Source organism: Sciurus vulgaris (genome assembly GCF_902686455.1).
Source record: "Sciurus vulgaris genome assembly, chromosome: 11".
Lineage (NCBI taxonomy): Eukaryota > Metazoa > Chordata > Mammalia > Rodentia > Sciuridae > Sciurus > Sciurus vulgaris.
In genome coordinates, this window is record NC_136472.1 from 121,039,743 (window position 1) to 121,057,440 (window position 17,698).

General features: G+C 42.0%; 1 protein-coding gene across 1 annotated transcript in view; it reads right to left on the bottom strand.

Annotated features, from left to right (window-relative positions):
• Positions 1-2,251: 2,251 nt before the first annotated feature.
• The window catches only part of FEZ1 (fasciculation and elongation protein zeta 1), a 46,166-nt gene continuing 30,719 nt past the window's right edge, over positions 2,252-17,698 (bottom strand). The window contains 6 exon segments of the mRNA XM_079102847.1: positions 2,252-2,607; positions 4,591-4,656; positions 8,372-8,447; positions 10,746-10,826; positions 11,791-12,062; positions 14,990-15,158. Coding sequence (XP_078958973.1) covers positions 2,591-2,607; positions 4,591-4,656; positions 8,372-8,447; positions 10,746-10,826; positions 11,791-12,062; positions 14,990-15,158 — 681 coding nt within the window. The 3' untranslated portion in view covers positions 2,252-2,590.

Consider the following 17,698-nt stretch of genomic DNA (forward strand, 5'->3'; position numbering starts at 1 on the left):
CCTTGGAACACTTCCCTGTTGTTTTAAGTCAGGAATGATGAAAACAAGGGAAAGCTAGGAAAGAGAATTGAGCTTACCTGTTAATCACATTGTCTGCACTTTGGGTTCAGTCATGTGAGTCAGGACTCCATCAACTTTAAAAACCTGGAGCAGAGCTTTTCCAAACCTTGATGCAAATACCAACCACAAGGGTCTTATTAAATGCAGACTCTGACTCAGTAGGTCTGGGATGTGGCCTGGGATTTTTCATTGATAATAAGCTCCTAGGTGTGGTCCACACTGCTGGGCACCATGCTTGGAGTACAAGGATACAGGGAGAGGTCAGGCAAAACCAGGAGGAATGGATCTCATATTCCCTCTACACTTCCAAAGTAGACAAAAGGGGAGAGAAAAGAAGAGCTGCTCTTCTCCCACTTCCCCACTCACCTCCTCCTGGAAGGACTGTGTCCCTGACACTTGAGATTTATTTTTGACTACCAGCAGCTTTGATTAGCTTGTCTCTGCTGCTTCACACACCTGCTGGCAGGATAAATTGGGGGAAAGGAGTGGCTGACCCAGATCTGACAAATCCGAGGCGGGAAGAAAAGCTCTTGGGGATTCACTGCTTCCCCTTTGCTGAGACTGATGAAAAACCCCACAGGTGGCAAAGTGTCAAACTAGTTAATGACCTCACGCCACCAGTGACCCTTTGCGTTTTTGTCTTTAGTGCCCATGAGTTGCAGAATTGAAGTCATCTCTTTCTGTCAAAGAACTAATATTTATGTCAGTTTATGATCCTAAGAATTTGCATGAGTACGCTATGGTCCCTTCCATCTTCTGTGACAGCCTGTCTCTCTCTGAGGAACTCTGCTTTCTGCAGATGCTTGAGTTAGAGCTGCAACGGACTTTTTCTGTGATAGGGTTAAGTCCCTAACCCCCCACCCAGGTAAAATGGCTTTTTAGACAAGCAGAGACCCAGGAAGTGAGAAGCAGAGCACCCAGAATGCCTTCTACGGTCACCTATGTCAATCCTGTGGCCTTCTGTGGAGTTGCTAACACAGTATAGTATGACTTTCCATGGGCCATGCTCAGTTAAAGCAAACACTACACTCCTAAGAATCAGTGGAAGCCTAATTGGATAAGAGACCTAAGTGCCAGCCTGTCTCCATCACTTCCTACACGGCCTTGGGCCATCTGCTGCAGATCTCTGCTTCTTAGTTTCCTCTGGAAAATCAGGATAAAACTAGTAGCTACTTGTACACAGGGTTGCTCTGATGTGAGACTGTGTAGAAAGTGATAAGGCCAGTGGCAAGTGCACAGTGAGTGTTCCATAAAGGTATTTTTGTTTGTTCATTTTGCTTTAAGAAAGGGAGTATAGGAGTTGGCAAAGTTAACATCATCCAAGCCAGAAGAGGAAAGCCAAAGGAATTCAGGTTGTGGTGAAGTAGAGTCCATACCTGTGACAGGAGAACAGTATTTGCTGGTGGTCAGTCCGAGTTGGCAGCTACCTGGTTTTTTTTTTTGGTTTTTTTTTTTTTTAATTATTATCATTGTTTTGTTTTGTTTTGTTTTGTTTTACACCCATGGACACTTTACCCAGCCCTTTTTTATTTTTTACTTTGACAGAATCTCACTAAATTTCTGAGACTGGCCTGAACTTGCAACTCTCCTGCCCCAACCTCCCAAGTCTCTGGGATTACAGCATGTGCCACCATGCCCAGCAGCTGCTTGCTATTGATGCCAGAGACTTCCTGCTCTGAAGGAGTCATGGACTAGACCTTAGGGCTGCAGGATGGGCAGGGAAGATGTGCAAAGTCCTAGGATGCTGTTCCCAGGGGTCGTGGCATCTCTCAGTGCAGGAAAGAAGCCACGATTTCCTGTGTCAGGAGAGCTCAGCAGAGCTCACTCCCTCCAACCCCAGAGCCCCAGGACCTCTAGGAGTGAATGTGGCTACCACAATAGGAGGCACTGCAGTTGCCTGGTTTGTTCTTGTGCTCATCTCTCCCCACTGGTCTGACGTCCCCTTTGACCAGCTAGTCTCTATAACACATGGTCCTTTTAATATGGCCACACAGCAAAATCCTAGGAGTCTGTCGATGGCCTCGTTTTCTGTCTGTACTGTTTGTGCAACCCACGGGCCATTGTCCTGGTCCATAAACACTGTGCTGGCTGCCATAAGCCACAGGTCAGCATGTAAAGGCAGCTACATACTCTTCCTGTAAAGGGTTTGGAACAGAGAGCTGATGGACACCACACTCCAAAGCACATAAAGAATATTAATTAAATGAAGGTTTATTTCAAAATTAGTCTTAGAGTATAAGCTGTTTTTAAGGGCTGGAGCCAGACTACATAATGAGCGGTGAGAGCATCTGCCTTCCCCGACATAGGCGGAGAGGAGGCAACATCACCGGCCCTGCGCCCGATCATGCATCCAATGATTGCTAGCACTAGAAGCCAACGGCAAAGGACCCGCGCAATTGCTCATGTTTAATCCAGGTTAAGCTATACAGGTTTAAATACACGTCGGAGGTTACGTGGTGTCATGCAGTCCCCGTGATGGAATGACTCTTGCTCAGTGACCTCCTGCAACCAGGCTGCTCCAAAGGCAAGGTTAGGTAGGACAGAGCACTGAAACGAGAAGAGGTGAGAGATCAAACACCATGGTGGTCACACCAGGTCCTGAGCAGAAGACAGCCCCCTTAGAACCAGGTAACAACTGCAGTCATCTTCTCCCAAGAGCAAGAAAAGACAATGGTGGGTGGGTGGTAGTTGGACCAACTAAGCATGTACTCTCCAAGGCCCATCTGCCTAGGTTCAAATCCTGGATCCGCCATTACTCAGTCTATGACCTTAGGGAAATGACTTCACATACTTATGTTTGTTTCATCTGTACAATAGAATGTACTCATGCCTACCCAACAGAGTTGTTGGGAAGCAAGTAGAATATGCTCATATTAACTACTTTTATAAATTCATTGACATTTCCAGGGACGATGAAGGGTAAAATCTAGCTCTCAGATCACAAAACTTATATAACCCATTTCTACAAATTTATTTTGAGAAATTTGGTCTAAAAATCTTTAAGAGCCACAAGTTCTTCCTAACATTTAACCTAAATTCTTCCTACTGAAATTTAAGATTAATCTCCCTCTGATCTTTACAGTAGCAATATAACTCAGGGTTTCGAAACTATGGATTCCCCAAACCATTTGAAACCATGCCAAGTTTTATATGCATATAGAATAAAAGCTAATGAAATAAAGGATCCAGATACTGAGTTATAATCATGGCTATAATAACACAAAAAGAAAGACACCAGACAATACACGACTCCTGCTGGAAGTCAGCAAGCACCCATAGCACAGGGCTTATCCAAAGAACTGAGTTGGTTCAAGCCTCTCATTCTATCAGTTCACAGGAATTAAAGGAGAGGGAAGAACACAGAAACTTACACCAGAGGGATGAAATCAGAAAAAAATCTTGAGTGAGGAAATTCTATGGGACAAAAAACTGAATTTCTCCAACAAATACATTTCAAGGAATGAAAGAAAGGAAGGAAAACAGGGACCTATGTATATTAAAAGAAACCTAGGAGATATATTTTTAAAGATCAATGGGGCTGGGGGGTGTAGCTCAGTGGAAGAGTGCTTGCCTAGCATGCTCAAGGCCTTGGGTTGGAGCCCTGGTACCACTAAATAAATAAATAAATAAATAAATAAACAAACAAATAAATAAATAAATAACATAATGCATTGGCCTTCATTGAATCCTGATTTGAATAGATAAACTGAAAAACATTTTATAGGAGAGTCAGGGTAATCTGCACACTGATTGAATTATTAATGATACTAAGAAATGTGAAATTAAGAAAATGCTTTAATGTTGCTATAATGGCTATGTTTTTCTAAAAAGTCCTTATCTTTTAGAAATGCATACAGAAATATTTATGGATGACAGAATATGATAACAGAGATTTGCTTCAAAATAATATAGAATGGGAGAAGTTGGGTAGGGGTGTAAAGAAATAAAACTGGTCATGAGTTAATGATGGGTGAAGCTGGATAATAAGTACCATTCACTCCATTGTCTCATGTTTTGAGAGTTTCCATAACAAAAGGAAGGAATAAAAAGAAGTTGTGGGGCTGGAGGTCCAGCTGAATGCTAGACGGCCTGACTCGTATGCATGAAACCCTGGGTTTGGTCCCCAGCATGACAGGACAATTAAAAAAAATTTTTTTTAATTTAAAAAATATGATTCATGTCATGACTCCACTTTCCTTTCATTGAAAAGTGTTAAATTATTTTCAGGTTTTGTTTTTCCAAACTAAATACTACATAGTCCAAACTCCACAAGACTTTGACCAGTGAGTCCCTTGTTGGTGTAGAGTCACACTGGGGACTTGGAGAGATGGAATCTTCTCCTCTGGCCTCCTCCAAGCAACACCCATTATTGGGATGGTCTCACACATGTCCACCCGTTTCCCTGTCCCACCACCCTGCCTGGTCGGGTCTGGTGTGAATACTCTGGAAGGGCTTCAGAGTGGCTTCCACAGCTGGAGTAGGAGCCACCAAGGACCATTTCTGCTCCAGAAGGCCTGCAGTTGCTCTTACCTTTTAAAATGTAATCCGTTAGCAAAGTAGGCACCTTCTCATTATCCTCCTTCATGGCAAAGAGAACTAGGGAAGGAGAAGGAGAGAGATGAGCCAAGACGCCATCATGGAGGAAGCTCGCTTCTAGGGTCAAACAATTCCCCAGCATAAAGGAAGTGAGAAACCATTCAGGGAACCAGATATTCTCTGAGCACAGAGGAGCAGTCTAGAAGCCTCTGTCAAGAGCCAGTACTCTACATGGTGAGGGAGGCAAATCCAGGTAGAGAGCACAGGGTTGTCTCCTGGAAGTGTACCTTCTGTGATTTTTTTCTTTTTTTGGCCTATCTATAATTTCAATACCATCTACTAAATATGTATCTTTAATAATCATAAAAATAGTCATTAAAAAGAACTGACTTTCAGATAACATCTAAATATTAAGTTTTCACATTGCTGAAATCACCAATAAAACGATCTTGAAAGACATTCTATTCACACACATTATTAGAATTCTCCACTTCTACTCTGCTGACAATGAATGAAATTAATTCAACACATATTTATTTTCTATGTTTTGTTCATTATAGTGCTAGAATGTGTGGAGATGTAGAATTATGGATTCTCTGGGAGTTTATAGACTTACTTTGAAACCCTGCTTGACCTGGACATGAAGTAAACAATATGAAAGCATTTAAAGTCTAAAGGCCTTTTTAGAAACCTTTTATTAAGTTTTAAAGATAGCTTTTTCTAGGGCCGTGAATGTAGCTGAGTGGTAGAGTGCTTGCCTAGCATGTGTGAGGCCCTGCATTAAATCCCTAGCACTGAAGGAAAAAAAAAAAAAAAGAGTGAAGCCAATTTTGTAGAAAATCCTTTAAGAAAGTATCTGGAGCCTGTTTATAATATCAGAAAAAGTATTGATTCCTTCATCAATAAACATCCTTAAATAAACTACAGAGTAGCTATTCAATGTAGTTTTATATAGCTTTATAAAAATGTGATGTATGTGTATAAGATATATACTTCTTGGTAAAAAAAGAAGTTGCAGAAAACATTAACTTTAAAAGAAATAAAGGCTAGTGTTTATAGAGAAAGATCTAGAAGAACAGTATATGAAATTGTTAAGTGGCTGAGTGTGAGGCCACGGGGGATGTTCTTTCTATAACATGTTTCTACACTGCCTGACTCTTCTCAGCAAGCATGTTTAGTTTTACAACCAGAGAAAACAATAATGATCAGCGAAAACTGATAAGTAGGGTCAGGAAGTGAGGGCATATCCTTGGCCTCTGTTGATTCCCTTGCCTCATTCCAAGGCAGGGTAATGAAACTTGAACCCCAAAATCAGGAGTGTGTGAGGAGTAGCACCCAATGTTGATGTGAGTCAGTGCAGGTCCAGGAAAAGGAAGACAAGCTGTGGCCCTTTGGGTGTTGGATTTTCCTGATTTATTTCTTCAGTTTTTTAGACATGTGTCCATTTCAACTTAATTGGATGCTGAGGGTCCTGGCTCTGTTTTCTTTTCTTTCTTTCTTCTTTTTTTTTTTTTTTTTTCCTGTATTTTTAAACATGCATTCATTTCCTTTTAATTGGTTTGGGAACATTTGGCAACCAAGCTCAAGCAGATGAAATGCCATGCCATGAAGACAACAGTAAAGTGCAATCATTGCATTCAGTCAATAGGTATCTATCTAAGTTGATCTCAAACTCCAAAATTATATAGATGGTCCAGTCACAGAGGCTGATCTCTGGACTTTGTCCTCCATTCAAGGAGTAGGAGAGAGAGGGGAGATGTTGCTCATGAATCCACATGAGGATTGACCAAAAATGACTGCTTTATCATATAAAGGAAGATGGGTATTCAGAGAAGAAGGCAGTCTTTCTTTTAAAAGAAATAAAATATCGTAATACAGTATCTTCACATAATAGAAAAAGGAGTCATAAAAAGAAATGTTAACAAAATGCTAACTCGTGAGGCTAAAATCATGATACACTTTCTAGCCAGTATAGTTCCAACTGTATAAACAAGATAAAAAGTACTGTGGTTAAAACCCCAAAATAGTGATGATGAAAGGGACAATGAATTATTTATTTTTCTTTGTTCACTTTTCCATATTTCCAAGATATTCTAATGATGGATACTCTCTAGCTATAATTTTATAAATAAACTTGAAAACTAAACAAATCCACTCAGAATAGAAAGAAGTCTGCTTCTTAATTAAAATGAATAGGAAACCTCATACTAAATTCCTAGATGGGTATTTGTAATATTTGTAATAAATTAATAGTTCTTCCTTTTTTAAAGACCATGCTCAAGTACTTTATACATATCAACCTTCCAAATTTGTCAAAATTATTTTCCAAACATTCACCACTATGAAAACACAAATAATGCATTTTTTCTTTTCCTTTTTTTTTTTTTTTTTTCCTCTCTTTTTTCTGTTTTTGCAGTGCTGGAGATCCAACCCAGGGCCTCCTGTGTGTTAGGTAAGCGTTCAATCACTGAGCTACATCCCTGGCCCTACAAATGCTTTTTTATCTACTCCCTTATCAACAACCACAACAACAAAGATTGTGCATATTTATGCAAATAGAGGACTTTAAAGTGAGAGAGAAAGAAGTCAATGTACTATGAATTTTAAATTACTGATTCTCAAGGACACAGCATCTAGCTATGCCAGCAGGATTTGTATTTATCACTATCTCCTGTTTCCGTCCTCCAAATCGAAAAAATGAAAACATTTGGTCACCTTTAGTACCAGGGCCCATCAGGCATCTGTCTTCCTCTGCTGAGCAGCAGCTCCTCTCCCTTTCCCTGGGGTGTCCAACAGCCCTGTGCTGCCCATGCCCTCCAGGGCAGCCTGCAGTTGGCTGGGCGGGCTCTTGACCCATCACTGCACGCACGGTTGCCAGGGGAAAGGAATTTCTCTCTGATCCACTGAGCTTGTCACCACATCTCAGCCTTGGATTTTTTTCTTCCTAAGAGCCAAGCTGACACTAATAGTTGACACCATGTGTCCTCAGTCCTTTGGGGGTTGTACTGTTTGATGTACACACAGAGAGAGATTTTGCCTACAAAAGGCTCTTTATTACACATTGCTTTCTCCCCATAGCTCAAAATGTTTAGTAATATAAGACAATAGAGCAAAAGTGAAGGAGAGGAGGCAGTCACTTCCCAGAAGGAAAATTAGACTGTTTTTTTTTTTCCAATCAGCCTTACCATACCCAAGAAACCCTCACTTCTCATTAAAAATAGAGCCACAGAGCTGAGGATGCAGCTCAATGGTAGAGTGCTTGCCTCGCCTGCACAGCCAGGCCCACTGATGAGCTCCCTGCTTTAAGGGGCACAAGTGTGGACCAGGCAACTTGAAGTTCCCACAGAAAACAGGCAGAGGACAGATGATGCAGAGCCTGGGGGACTTCTGGGGAACCAAACAAACCAAAAAACCCTGCCCCACCCAATCCCTACCTCTTTCACCAGCTCATTTTTTTGTTTTGTTTTTGTTGTTGTTATTGTTTGGGGCGGGGTTGTTTGGTTTGTTTGTGTGCTTTTTTTTTTCTTTTTTTTTCCCCCAATCAGGTCTTTTTCCTTACAGGAACCAGGGGAAGAAGGGACAGCTCTGAGTGTCACAGAAGGGTATTTTGATTTTACCCCATGCCAGAGGATGTGACACAATGACACAGAGCACATTTTGTGCCATATAAAGATGGCCTGGGGAAATCTCTGGCCAAGGCACTGGAGGTACACAGTGCGGGAAGGGAAGGAGGACAATGAGAAGCCCCGTGTGGCTGAGGGCGAGAGGCACTCACTGTTTGTCAGCATCTGCAGGTCTTCCACGGAGGGAGGAGAGGCTTTCTTCTCATAAGGGATGACTGTATTCAGATACTGCAAGGCAAACAGGGAATGCAGGGCCTGAGACAGACTGGGACATCATAAGACACAGTCCCCCTGGGGCTAAGATAGGGTGGACAGTTTGCATGAGGAATGTACTTTTCTCTTAAGACACACGCTCTGCCAATTCTGACATTCTGGACAACATTTCCAGTCACCGGCACACCACCATTTCAGAACTTTTCCCCACTTCCCAAGGGGAAGTCTCTTTTAAAGCAAGACTTTCCCCACATTTACCCAGGAAAAACTTCCCTCCCCCCAAACTGCTACACTCTTTCTACATTGGAAACTTTTTGGATATTTGGGAATCCTGGGGAGCTTTTTCTCTTTCAGGCTGATAGCAAAGAATATCTCCGGGGGAGGTGATCTTTTTATTCTTTGCAGTGCAATGTGAGAAGGAATTATTTCTCTTTTGTCAAAAATGACAGGCAAGAGGATGTCAACCCCACCCAGGGTACTGAATGTCAAATTTGCTCTCTCTGCTGGATGTGAAGTGATCCTGCAACAAAGTCAGCATCTGAGAGCCTGGTGGATATCCAAGACCACCAGACCAGGGAGACCTCACTAGGCCCCAAGGGAGCCTGAGGTGGTGAGTGCAAAGTCACGCGGAGTTGTATTTCACTCTTGGCTCCGCCACTGGCAACAAAGCCTTGGGAACATGCTGCCTCATTACCCTGGGCCTTACTTCTCATCGCTGTGAAAAGAGAGGGCTGGGTTTGGTGGTCCTAAAGCCTCTTTGCATGCCGCAGCTCTAGAATTTGAATAGTTGGATTCAGTTACAACATGTTTAAAAGAATACACTGCTTTCTCCCTCCATCAAAATAAGGGACTGGTGGGGCGTGGTGGCACACTCCTCTAATCTCAGTAACTCGGGAGGCTGAGGAAGGGGAATCAAAAGTTCCAGGTCAGCCTGGGCACCTTAGTGAGATGCTGTTGCTAAATAAGAACTGGGGATATAGCTTAGTGGTAAAGCACTGCTGAGTTTAATCCCCAGTACCAAAAGCTAAAAAGGAAAAGAAAAGAAAAGAAAAGAAAAGAAAAGAAAAAAAAAGGCATATACATTTCATACCCCACCAAGTCTGTTAGATTATGCACCCTATGAGGACAGCAACCAGGACTCTTCACCTTTGCCCCTAGCAACAGAGCATAGCAAATAAATGGGAACTTGACAGAAGTCTTTGAACTCTGCCTTAATAATCAGAACTGCTACTTCACAGATGCTATGGTTTAGGAGTAATTTGAGGATCCCCCAAAAGTCCATTTGTAAAGACTTGATCCCCAGGGTGGCAGTATTGGGAGGTACTATGAACCTTTAAGAGGCTGGGACTACTGGATCCCATGCCCTATAAGAAGATTAAGGAAACTTGGTCTGTCTCTTTCTCTTTCTTTCTCTCTCTCTCTCTCTCTTTCTCTTCCTGACTTGAGCTGACACCACTGTACATATATTCCTGCCATGATGTGACCCTCACCAGAGGCCAAACCAATGCAGCTACCTTGAACTTAAACTTCCAAATCTGTGAGCTAAATAAACCTTTTCTCTTTATAAAGTTTGTTGCGGGGCTGGAGATGTGGTTCAGTGGTAGAGTGCTTGCCTGGCATGTGTGAGGTCTTGGGTTTGATTCTTAGCACCACATAAAAATAAAGAAATAAAATAAAGACATTGTGTCCACCTACAACTAAAATATTTTTTAAAAATAAAGTTAGTTGCTTCAAGTATTTCATGCCAGTAAAACAACAAGCAAGTTACTGACTAAATGGAGCCAATGAGGAGATTTGACAGCATGGGTTACATATAACAGAGCCAGGAGACTGAAGAGACAGGCTTGGTGGCATTGGCTTGGCTAGTAATCTAATATATTAGAAATGATTAAACTCTAAAATGAGATCTGTCATGAAATAGATTTCCTTTTAATACATTGTCCTTAAAGCAACTTAAATCATAGATCTATAAAGCAGTGCTGGGTTTTCAGTTTTGTATATGTCCAAAAATACCTAAAAATCACCCTCTTATAAGGTACTTCCTGTTCCTTTTTTTTTTTTTTTTTTTTTTTTTTGTGGTGCTGGGGATCGAACCCAGGGCCTTGTGCATGCAAGGCAAGCACTCTACTGACTGATGACTGAGCTATCTCCCCAGCCCCTTCCTGTTCTTTATTAAGAGTGGAAGAAAATGTTAGGACCTGCCTTGCCCAAATGCTGGAATTATTCTAGTGAGTCAGCATCCCCCCCTCTTTATTGGGGAGGTCAAATTGCAAGAGTCTAAGAGAAGAGCAGGAGTAGGGAGACTGCTCGCACCTGTTTGTCGGTTCCTGAAGAGCCAAAGGTCTGGCGGATGCTGCTCTGCAGGATGTTGGATATGCCTTCCATGCTGAAGCGCTGGGGAAGAGAGACACTCAAGGAGGACAAAGACTTCTGGGTCCATCCTCACTACCCCAAGGATTTCCAAGTCCTCAAACACCCAGACCCATCAGCTACCATGCTGTTCCAGGTGAATGGCCCACAGTAACTAAAGAGTAAATGTAAGACCTTGGTTTACAGAAGCAGGCCAGAATTTAAGCCTGAACTTTTAAAGGATAAATAGTAATTGCAAAGATTCTGTCTCAAAGACTCTTAGCTTAGTAAGTGCCTCAGGACAAGCCCCTCTGCATTCCCCAGCTTTTCTCATTTCATTCTCTCTTCCATAAATAGAAAAATAAGGAAGTATGGTAATACATAGGGGAACAATGCTGCAAAGATCTTAGGAGAAAACAAAATATTTGGGGCAGCTTTAAAGCAACTGTCCTGCTCTGGGAAGCTTTTCTTTCAAAATATGCTTGCCCTGTGCCTAATTCAGTAGGTCTGCGATAGAGCTGGGCAAAGGCATTTTGAAAAACTCCTCAGATAATTCTGCCCAGCTTCTACCACTTCCACTAAACCCCTGGTTGAGAGGATACTGTACTGTCAAGACCAACATGGCACCTGGTCATTTTCAATCACTGAAACACTCTGAAGAGACCAGGCAGGACAATAATCCATGCAACGGCAGAGATCCTGGCCCAGAGTCCCAAAGCTATAAGTACCATCACTCCGCTTTCCAAGGTCTAGCCCACAGAGAACACAGGTCATTCTTGAACATGTTTTAAAATTCACTCTCCCCAAGTTAGACCTTTAGGGAAACAGAGGGAAGAGATGACATCTTCTCCCTCTTTCCGATCGCACTGTCTGTTCCAGGACTCTGCTCATAGTTGTTGCTCAGTAAGCACAGTAAGTGCTCAGTGAGTCCAGGGCAGGGTAGGTGTAGGGCCTGCAGGGATCGGGGTGGAGGCTGGCTGTGTGTCGTCCATTTGGGCTGCGCACATACCTTGAGAGGCATCTGGGTTCCCTTCTCTATTCGGCTACTCTGCAGGCTTAGTCCTTTCTCTTTCCGTCTCTTTTTCATCAGTTCTCGTTGCTCCTTCTGCTTGTTCTGAACTTCAATGAGCACCGTGATGAAGGAGTTCTTCACTTCCTTCTCAAACTCCAGCTCGTCCCGGCGGGCCAGCTGGTGCACCAGCTCTTCAGAGAAATCACGGATGGCACCTTCCACCTGGTCCAGCAGCTCATTTAGCTCAGACCCAGACATGTGCCTCAGCCCTGCAGGGGAAGACCACCCCACTGGTGACATCTGGCAGCCAGGCCAGAGCCCAGTGGAGACTGGACTGTCCTGGGGAGACCTCTTCCAACTCCTTAGAGGTCCCTGAAAGAACTTCACAATTGAGGGGCAATCCAGGAAGGAAGGAGCTCATATATAGAAGAGAACACTACACTGAAGAAACAGATGAGGGAGAAGAAACAGCCCCTAAGGAAGCCTGTGGACTTTAAGCACAAACATGTGAGTGGACAGATGCCTGACTTTTTGATCCCTTGCTCTTTCTGTTTTTCCTGTCTCTGTAATATTCTTCATGTGGACTGGGTCAAGACTTGGGAAAGGCATTGAGAGGAGAAGATTTGGGACATGTATCTGTATTGAAAGGCAATAGAGAGGTGGTATTTATCCCCAGGTATTGGTCAAGACCAAGTTGGTAGCAATACAAGCAGGGTGTGAGGATGTCATGCACATATTCAGAAGCACAGGAGACTTGTGGGAGACTGGGGATAGGTAAGGACAAACAAAGCCCAGGCAGTACAGAGTATTTCACCACTTTCGGAAATAAGGAAGGGGGACCTGAGATCTTGGAACACAGATACTTTGTTTTAACTTCTTGTCCCTTAAGATTTCTTCATTTAAGGTGGGCATGGTAGTGCACACCTGTAATCCTAGCTACTCAGGAGACTGAGGCAGAAGGATCACAACTTCAGGACCACCTGGGCAACTTAATGAAACCCTGTCTCAAAATAAAAAATGAAAAGGGCTGAGGATGTAGCTCAGTGGTAGTGCTCAATCCCCAGCACTACAAAAAAAAAAAAAAAAAAAAAAAAAAAATCGACTTCACTTAAAATAGAGTCCGGTGGTTCACAACAACTAATCAAATATTTCAAAATAGTCAGTAGAAAGGATTTTAAATGATCCCAACATAGTGCCTGGGATGTAGCTCCGAGGTAGAGCACTTGTCTAGCATGGGTGAAGCCCTGGATTTGATCCCCAGCACTGCCAAAACTGAAAAAAAAAATTATTTCCAACATAAAGAAATTATTATGTCTCAGGTAGTAGATATGCCAGTCATCCTGATCTGATCATTACACATTGTATACGTGTACTGAAATGCCAGCCTACATCCCATAAATATGTACAATTTCTATGTGTCTTTCGGAAATATTTTAAAAATAAATAAATAGATTTAGGAAACATCGTTTAAAGTGTGTCCCTAATGGGATCTTTTATGTTCACCTCAGGGTACATTTTCCTTCCCTTTTCCGTTTCGGCTCTGCCTGGGTACTTGCTGACTTGGTTCGACTTTTCCCTTTATTTTGGTCTTTGGCACTATCCTCCTATCCTCCTTCTTCTGTCTTTGCCATTTCACTCGGCATCTCAGCTGTTTCCATGAGTCCTTTGCTGAAGGCTTCTATGTTTGGAGCCTTTGTGTGGCTGAGAATGGCTCCATTGGGGCGGTTGTGAATGCAGCCAGGCAGCCAAATCCACTCCATTGCCCCCAACAGGCCACGCCCACCACCTCTGCTCCTTAGAGCCACAGTTTTGCTTGCAGGATGTGGTGCTTCAGAACATGCCTCAATTTTGTCACTTGTAACCCATGTTTGGATCTTCGTACCTCAACCAAACCCTCTTCCCTCTCCATGGTTTACAAGTTCCCTTTACCCAATATGGGGACCTCCTCCCAGAAACAGATCCTCCGGCACTGTGGGCATTGTCATCCCTACAGACTGATGGACTTTACGCTCCGTTTTGCCTTTGCTGTATGACATTTATTTAATTTCATTTTCACGCTTTACCCAGGCCTTTCTTTGCATAATTATCATAAACCTCTTTCAGACTGTTAATGTAATACAGGGATTAAGAGACTGGACTCTGGAGTTAACCTCACTGTCTTCAAGTGCTGAATCCACTCTTTCAGATTTATAGCAGGCGAGAGGGCAAATCCAAGTTTAAAATGAGAGACTTGACTCTCTCCCTTGAACACAAGGGAAGAGGGTTGGGGTCAGGGCAGCGGTAGAGTACAGGCCTAGCAAGCATGAGGCCCTGGGTCCAATTCCTAGCATTGCACTAAATAAATAAAGGAAGAGGCTTTTCCTATCCCTAGATCCTCTTTCTTCCAGTTTCTTTGCCTGCCTTCTTCAAACGTATGTTAAATCTTTTAATGGCTAAATAAGCCTCCTACCATTCCCACAATTCCGGAAGATTTCCTCAGGGGCTGGGAGCCACTGCTTTGAAATGCAATCATCAAGGAAGATAAGACCTAATCTCCCACTGTTCTGGAAGCAGAGGGGCCTAACTTACCACCTGACTCCAAATTGCAAAATCTACTTAATGTAATGGGTTCCATCCACTTAGCTACAGCCAAGAATGGGATTTCCTTCTATCTGCTATCCCTTTAGCAGGTTGCCTGTAATGCACATCCCATTTTGTTCAATGCTTACTCAATAATAAAATTGTTTTCTTTCTCTTCTATCTTCGTGCAGAATTTTTTCTGGGTGGCAGGTAGATTTTGTTTTTAATTTTATTACCCCAACCTTGGACGCATCATTGAATTTCTCAAAGACCCAGTTTAGATTAGGATCTGGCACATGGAAAGTACTACAAAAATTATGAGCTATTATTATTCCTATTTGTTTTTTACATTGATTTTATAGTAGCATCATCCCTGGGATCTGAACAGTGGTTTGGATTTAGTCTGCTTTAGTCTTGCTCTTTAGTTAGCTTTATCATTTAACTTTGCTGTATTGCCATTTTATTTGCAAAAACGCAAACTTCTCCCCTGGCGTGGAGTAGGAAAGGTGTTGCCCACCTCTTGGATTGTACATCTCTGCTTTAGGGTGGTGACCTAGGTTCTGATAACCGTGTGTGAATAGTGCCTGGCACCACTTAGATGCTGCATTCTTGGCCAGCTCTGCCACAGGGCGCTCACCTTCATAGGACCAGTTGTTGTTGAAGGTCTGTGTCAAGGCCTGCATCTCCTGCAGCAGGACAGAGTCTGCCTGGGACGAGGTTTCTCCTCCATCTTCTTCTTCCAGAGCCTCCTCTTCCTCCTCAGGGTCTGGGGAGTTCTGCATCATTTCCTCAATCTCCTCAATTACCTGAGAAAGATACACAAGAAAATGCAAACTCTATTCTCTGATGGAGGAGCTTTCTGGCTTGGATTTTGATCTGCTAAGGATGTCTCTAACTCACTGTCTGTAAAATTCCTGAAGCAATACTGTTCCTTAATAAATATTGAATAATAATAAAAATAAACTCAAACAAAGACTTACACACACTCTGTCTTTAATGGTAAGCACCTTTTTCACGTAAAACCTCTTCCAAGAGCTCCATTTAGATGAATGCTTTATTGGAAATAAACTACCCTTTCAGGAAATGAAGCAGAGCTCCCTGGAAGAGAATGTTTATTTCAATTTCCTGAGCATTTTATTTTGAAGTGGGAAAATATTTTATCTGTCCAAACTTAACACTAAAACTCAGTCCATTGATTTTCAGAACGACTGAAAAAACAAACAAAGCATGCCCAGAACAACTCAAAATGGGGAGGAAAACAGCTATTTCTCTAGAATTCACCTAGACAGGAACTGAAGCTCCCCAGTAACAGATGAGAATGAAGACAACACAGTCAGGATAACTGGAGTCTGGAGAGCAGAAAATAGATAAGAATCTTTGCTTTAACCTTGACTATTGAGGGTGTACGGCTCCTAGAAGTGGAGGGTTAAATCAAATACCTGCCAAAAGGATTTAGGGTGAACTGCTGTGCACATTAATTGTTTACACTTAGAGCAGGTGGGGCTGTAGCTTAGTAATGGAGGGATTGCTTAGCATACACAAGATCCTCGATTTGATCCTCAGCACCATAAAATTTAAAAGAAAACAGTAATCAAAGTTTACTTCCAAAAGTAAGTATGCAGGTGAGTTTGATAGCAATGGTGCATTATTTATTTATTTATTTATTTATTTTAGTACCAGGGATTAAACCCAGGGGTGCTTAACCACAGAGCCACATCCCCAGTCCTTTTTATTTTTTATTTTGAGACAGGGTCTCTCAAGTTGCTTAGGGCCTTGCTAAATTGTTGAGGCTGGCTTTGAACTTGTGATCCTTCTGCCTCAGGCTCCTAAACCACTGGAATTACAGGCATTCACCACCACACCCAGCTAGCAACGGGTGCATTTAATGATCCGTCCCTGATGTATCCTTTGGAATAATTCCTATTTTTATTCACAGATATTCTCACCTCCACTCATGAATTTAGATGATACTTATTCTTTGACTACTAAAAGCCATTTTATAGAATATGACCAAATGACATAAACCCCCTTTAAGAGTTCAGGCTGAGTTTGTCTAAGAGTAATTATCCTCCAGTCCATATCACAGAGCTATAATTCCTTTCTACAAGTCATGAGAATAACTGTTAGCTCCCGCCCCTTTTTTAAAAATCTGGTTCCCTTTACTTTTCTATTCTTTGTTACTTTATTTTTTTCATTTAAAAAATTTATTTTATTTTCTTAAAGGTGAAATTTGAAACTTGAAAATGTATTTAAATGTTTATAAATACATTAAAAATAAAATAGCTTAAAAACTAAATCCCACCCTTTTAACACAGTTATGAAGAAACACTTCTACTAAAAGGAACTTTCTAGCTGGGTACGGTGGTGCACACCTGTAATCTCAGTGACTAAGGAGGCTGAGTTAGGAGGATCATGAATTCAAAGCCAGCCTCAGCAATTTAGCAAGGTCCTGTTTCAAAATAAAAAATAAAAAGGACTAGGGATGTGGGTCAGTATCCATGGGTTCAGTCCCCAGTACCATAAATATATATAAGTGGAACTTTCTAGCTCTGATGGCTCCCAGTGGAGCATTTTTTAAAAATAACTTTGTAGAAACTTGTATGATGTCTAGCTCAAAATAAGCACTCATAGATATTTATTGATAAAAAAGTTGAATAAAGAATCCAGAGACTCAACATTCTCTTCCCAATGTAATAAATTACTAAAACTAAATTAAAATTAACTCAACCAATGTGAAACACTGTCTTTTTTTCACAGAGTGTCTCTAAGACTCCTTTTGGAAGGCTCAAATTTTCAGTGTTTTATGAAATGTGAGAAAATATCCATCACACAGAAGCTTCATCTGTCACTTCTCTTTTTGGAAGAACAGATATTTAAGAACCTCCTGTCAGGGCCCTGACTTCAAGTACAAGGAATTTTTTAGGAAGAGGCTTAGCAGTAGGTAAAGCCAGTAAATACCAGGTCTGTCTCTAGCTGTCACTAAAACCTGACCCCCAAGCAACCCAAGTGTCAGGATTTATGTTCGCCTTTACTGTAGGTGAGTAAACTGAGGCATAAAGAGAAATTAAATCCCTTACCAAGATACACTGAGTTACCCACAGTCATCACAAAACCATACATCTTTTTTCTACTTTGGATGTTTTTTCCTCCTGAACTTAGGGATTGAACCCAGGTGGGCTTTGCCACTGAGCTACATCCCTAGCCCTTTTTATTTTGAGATAGAGTCTCTCTTAAATTGCTGAAGGTGGCCTGGAACTTGCAATCTTCCTGCCTCAGCCTCCCAGACACTAGAATTACAGGCATGAACCATAGCACCCAGCCTTAAACTTTTTCTTTATCAAAGAAA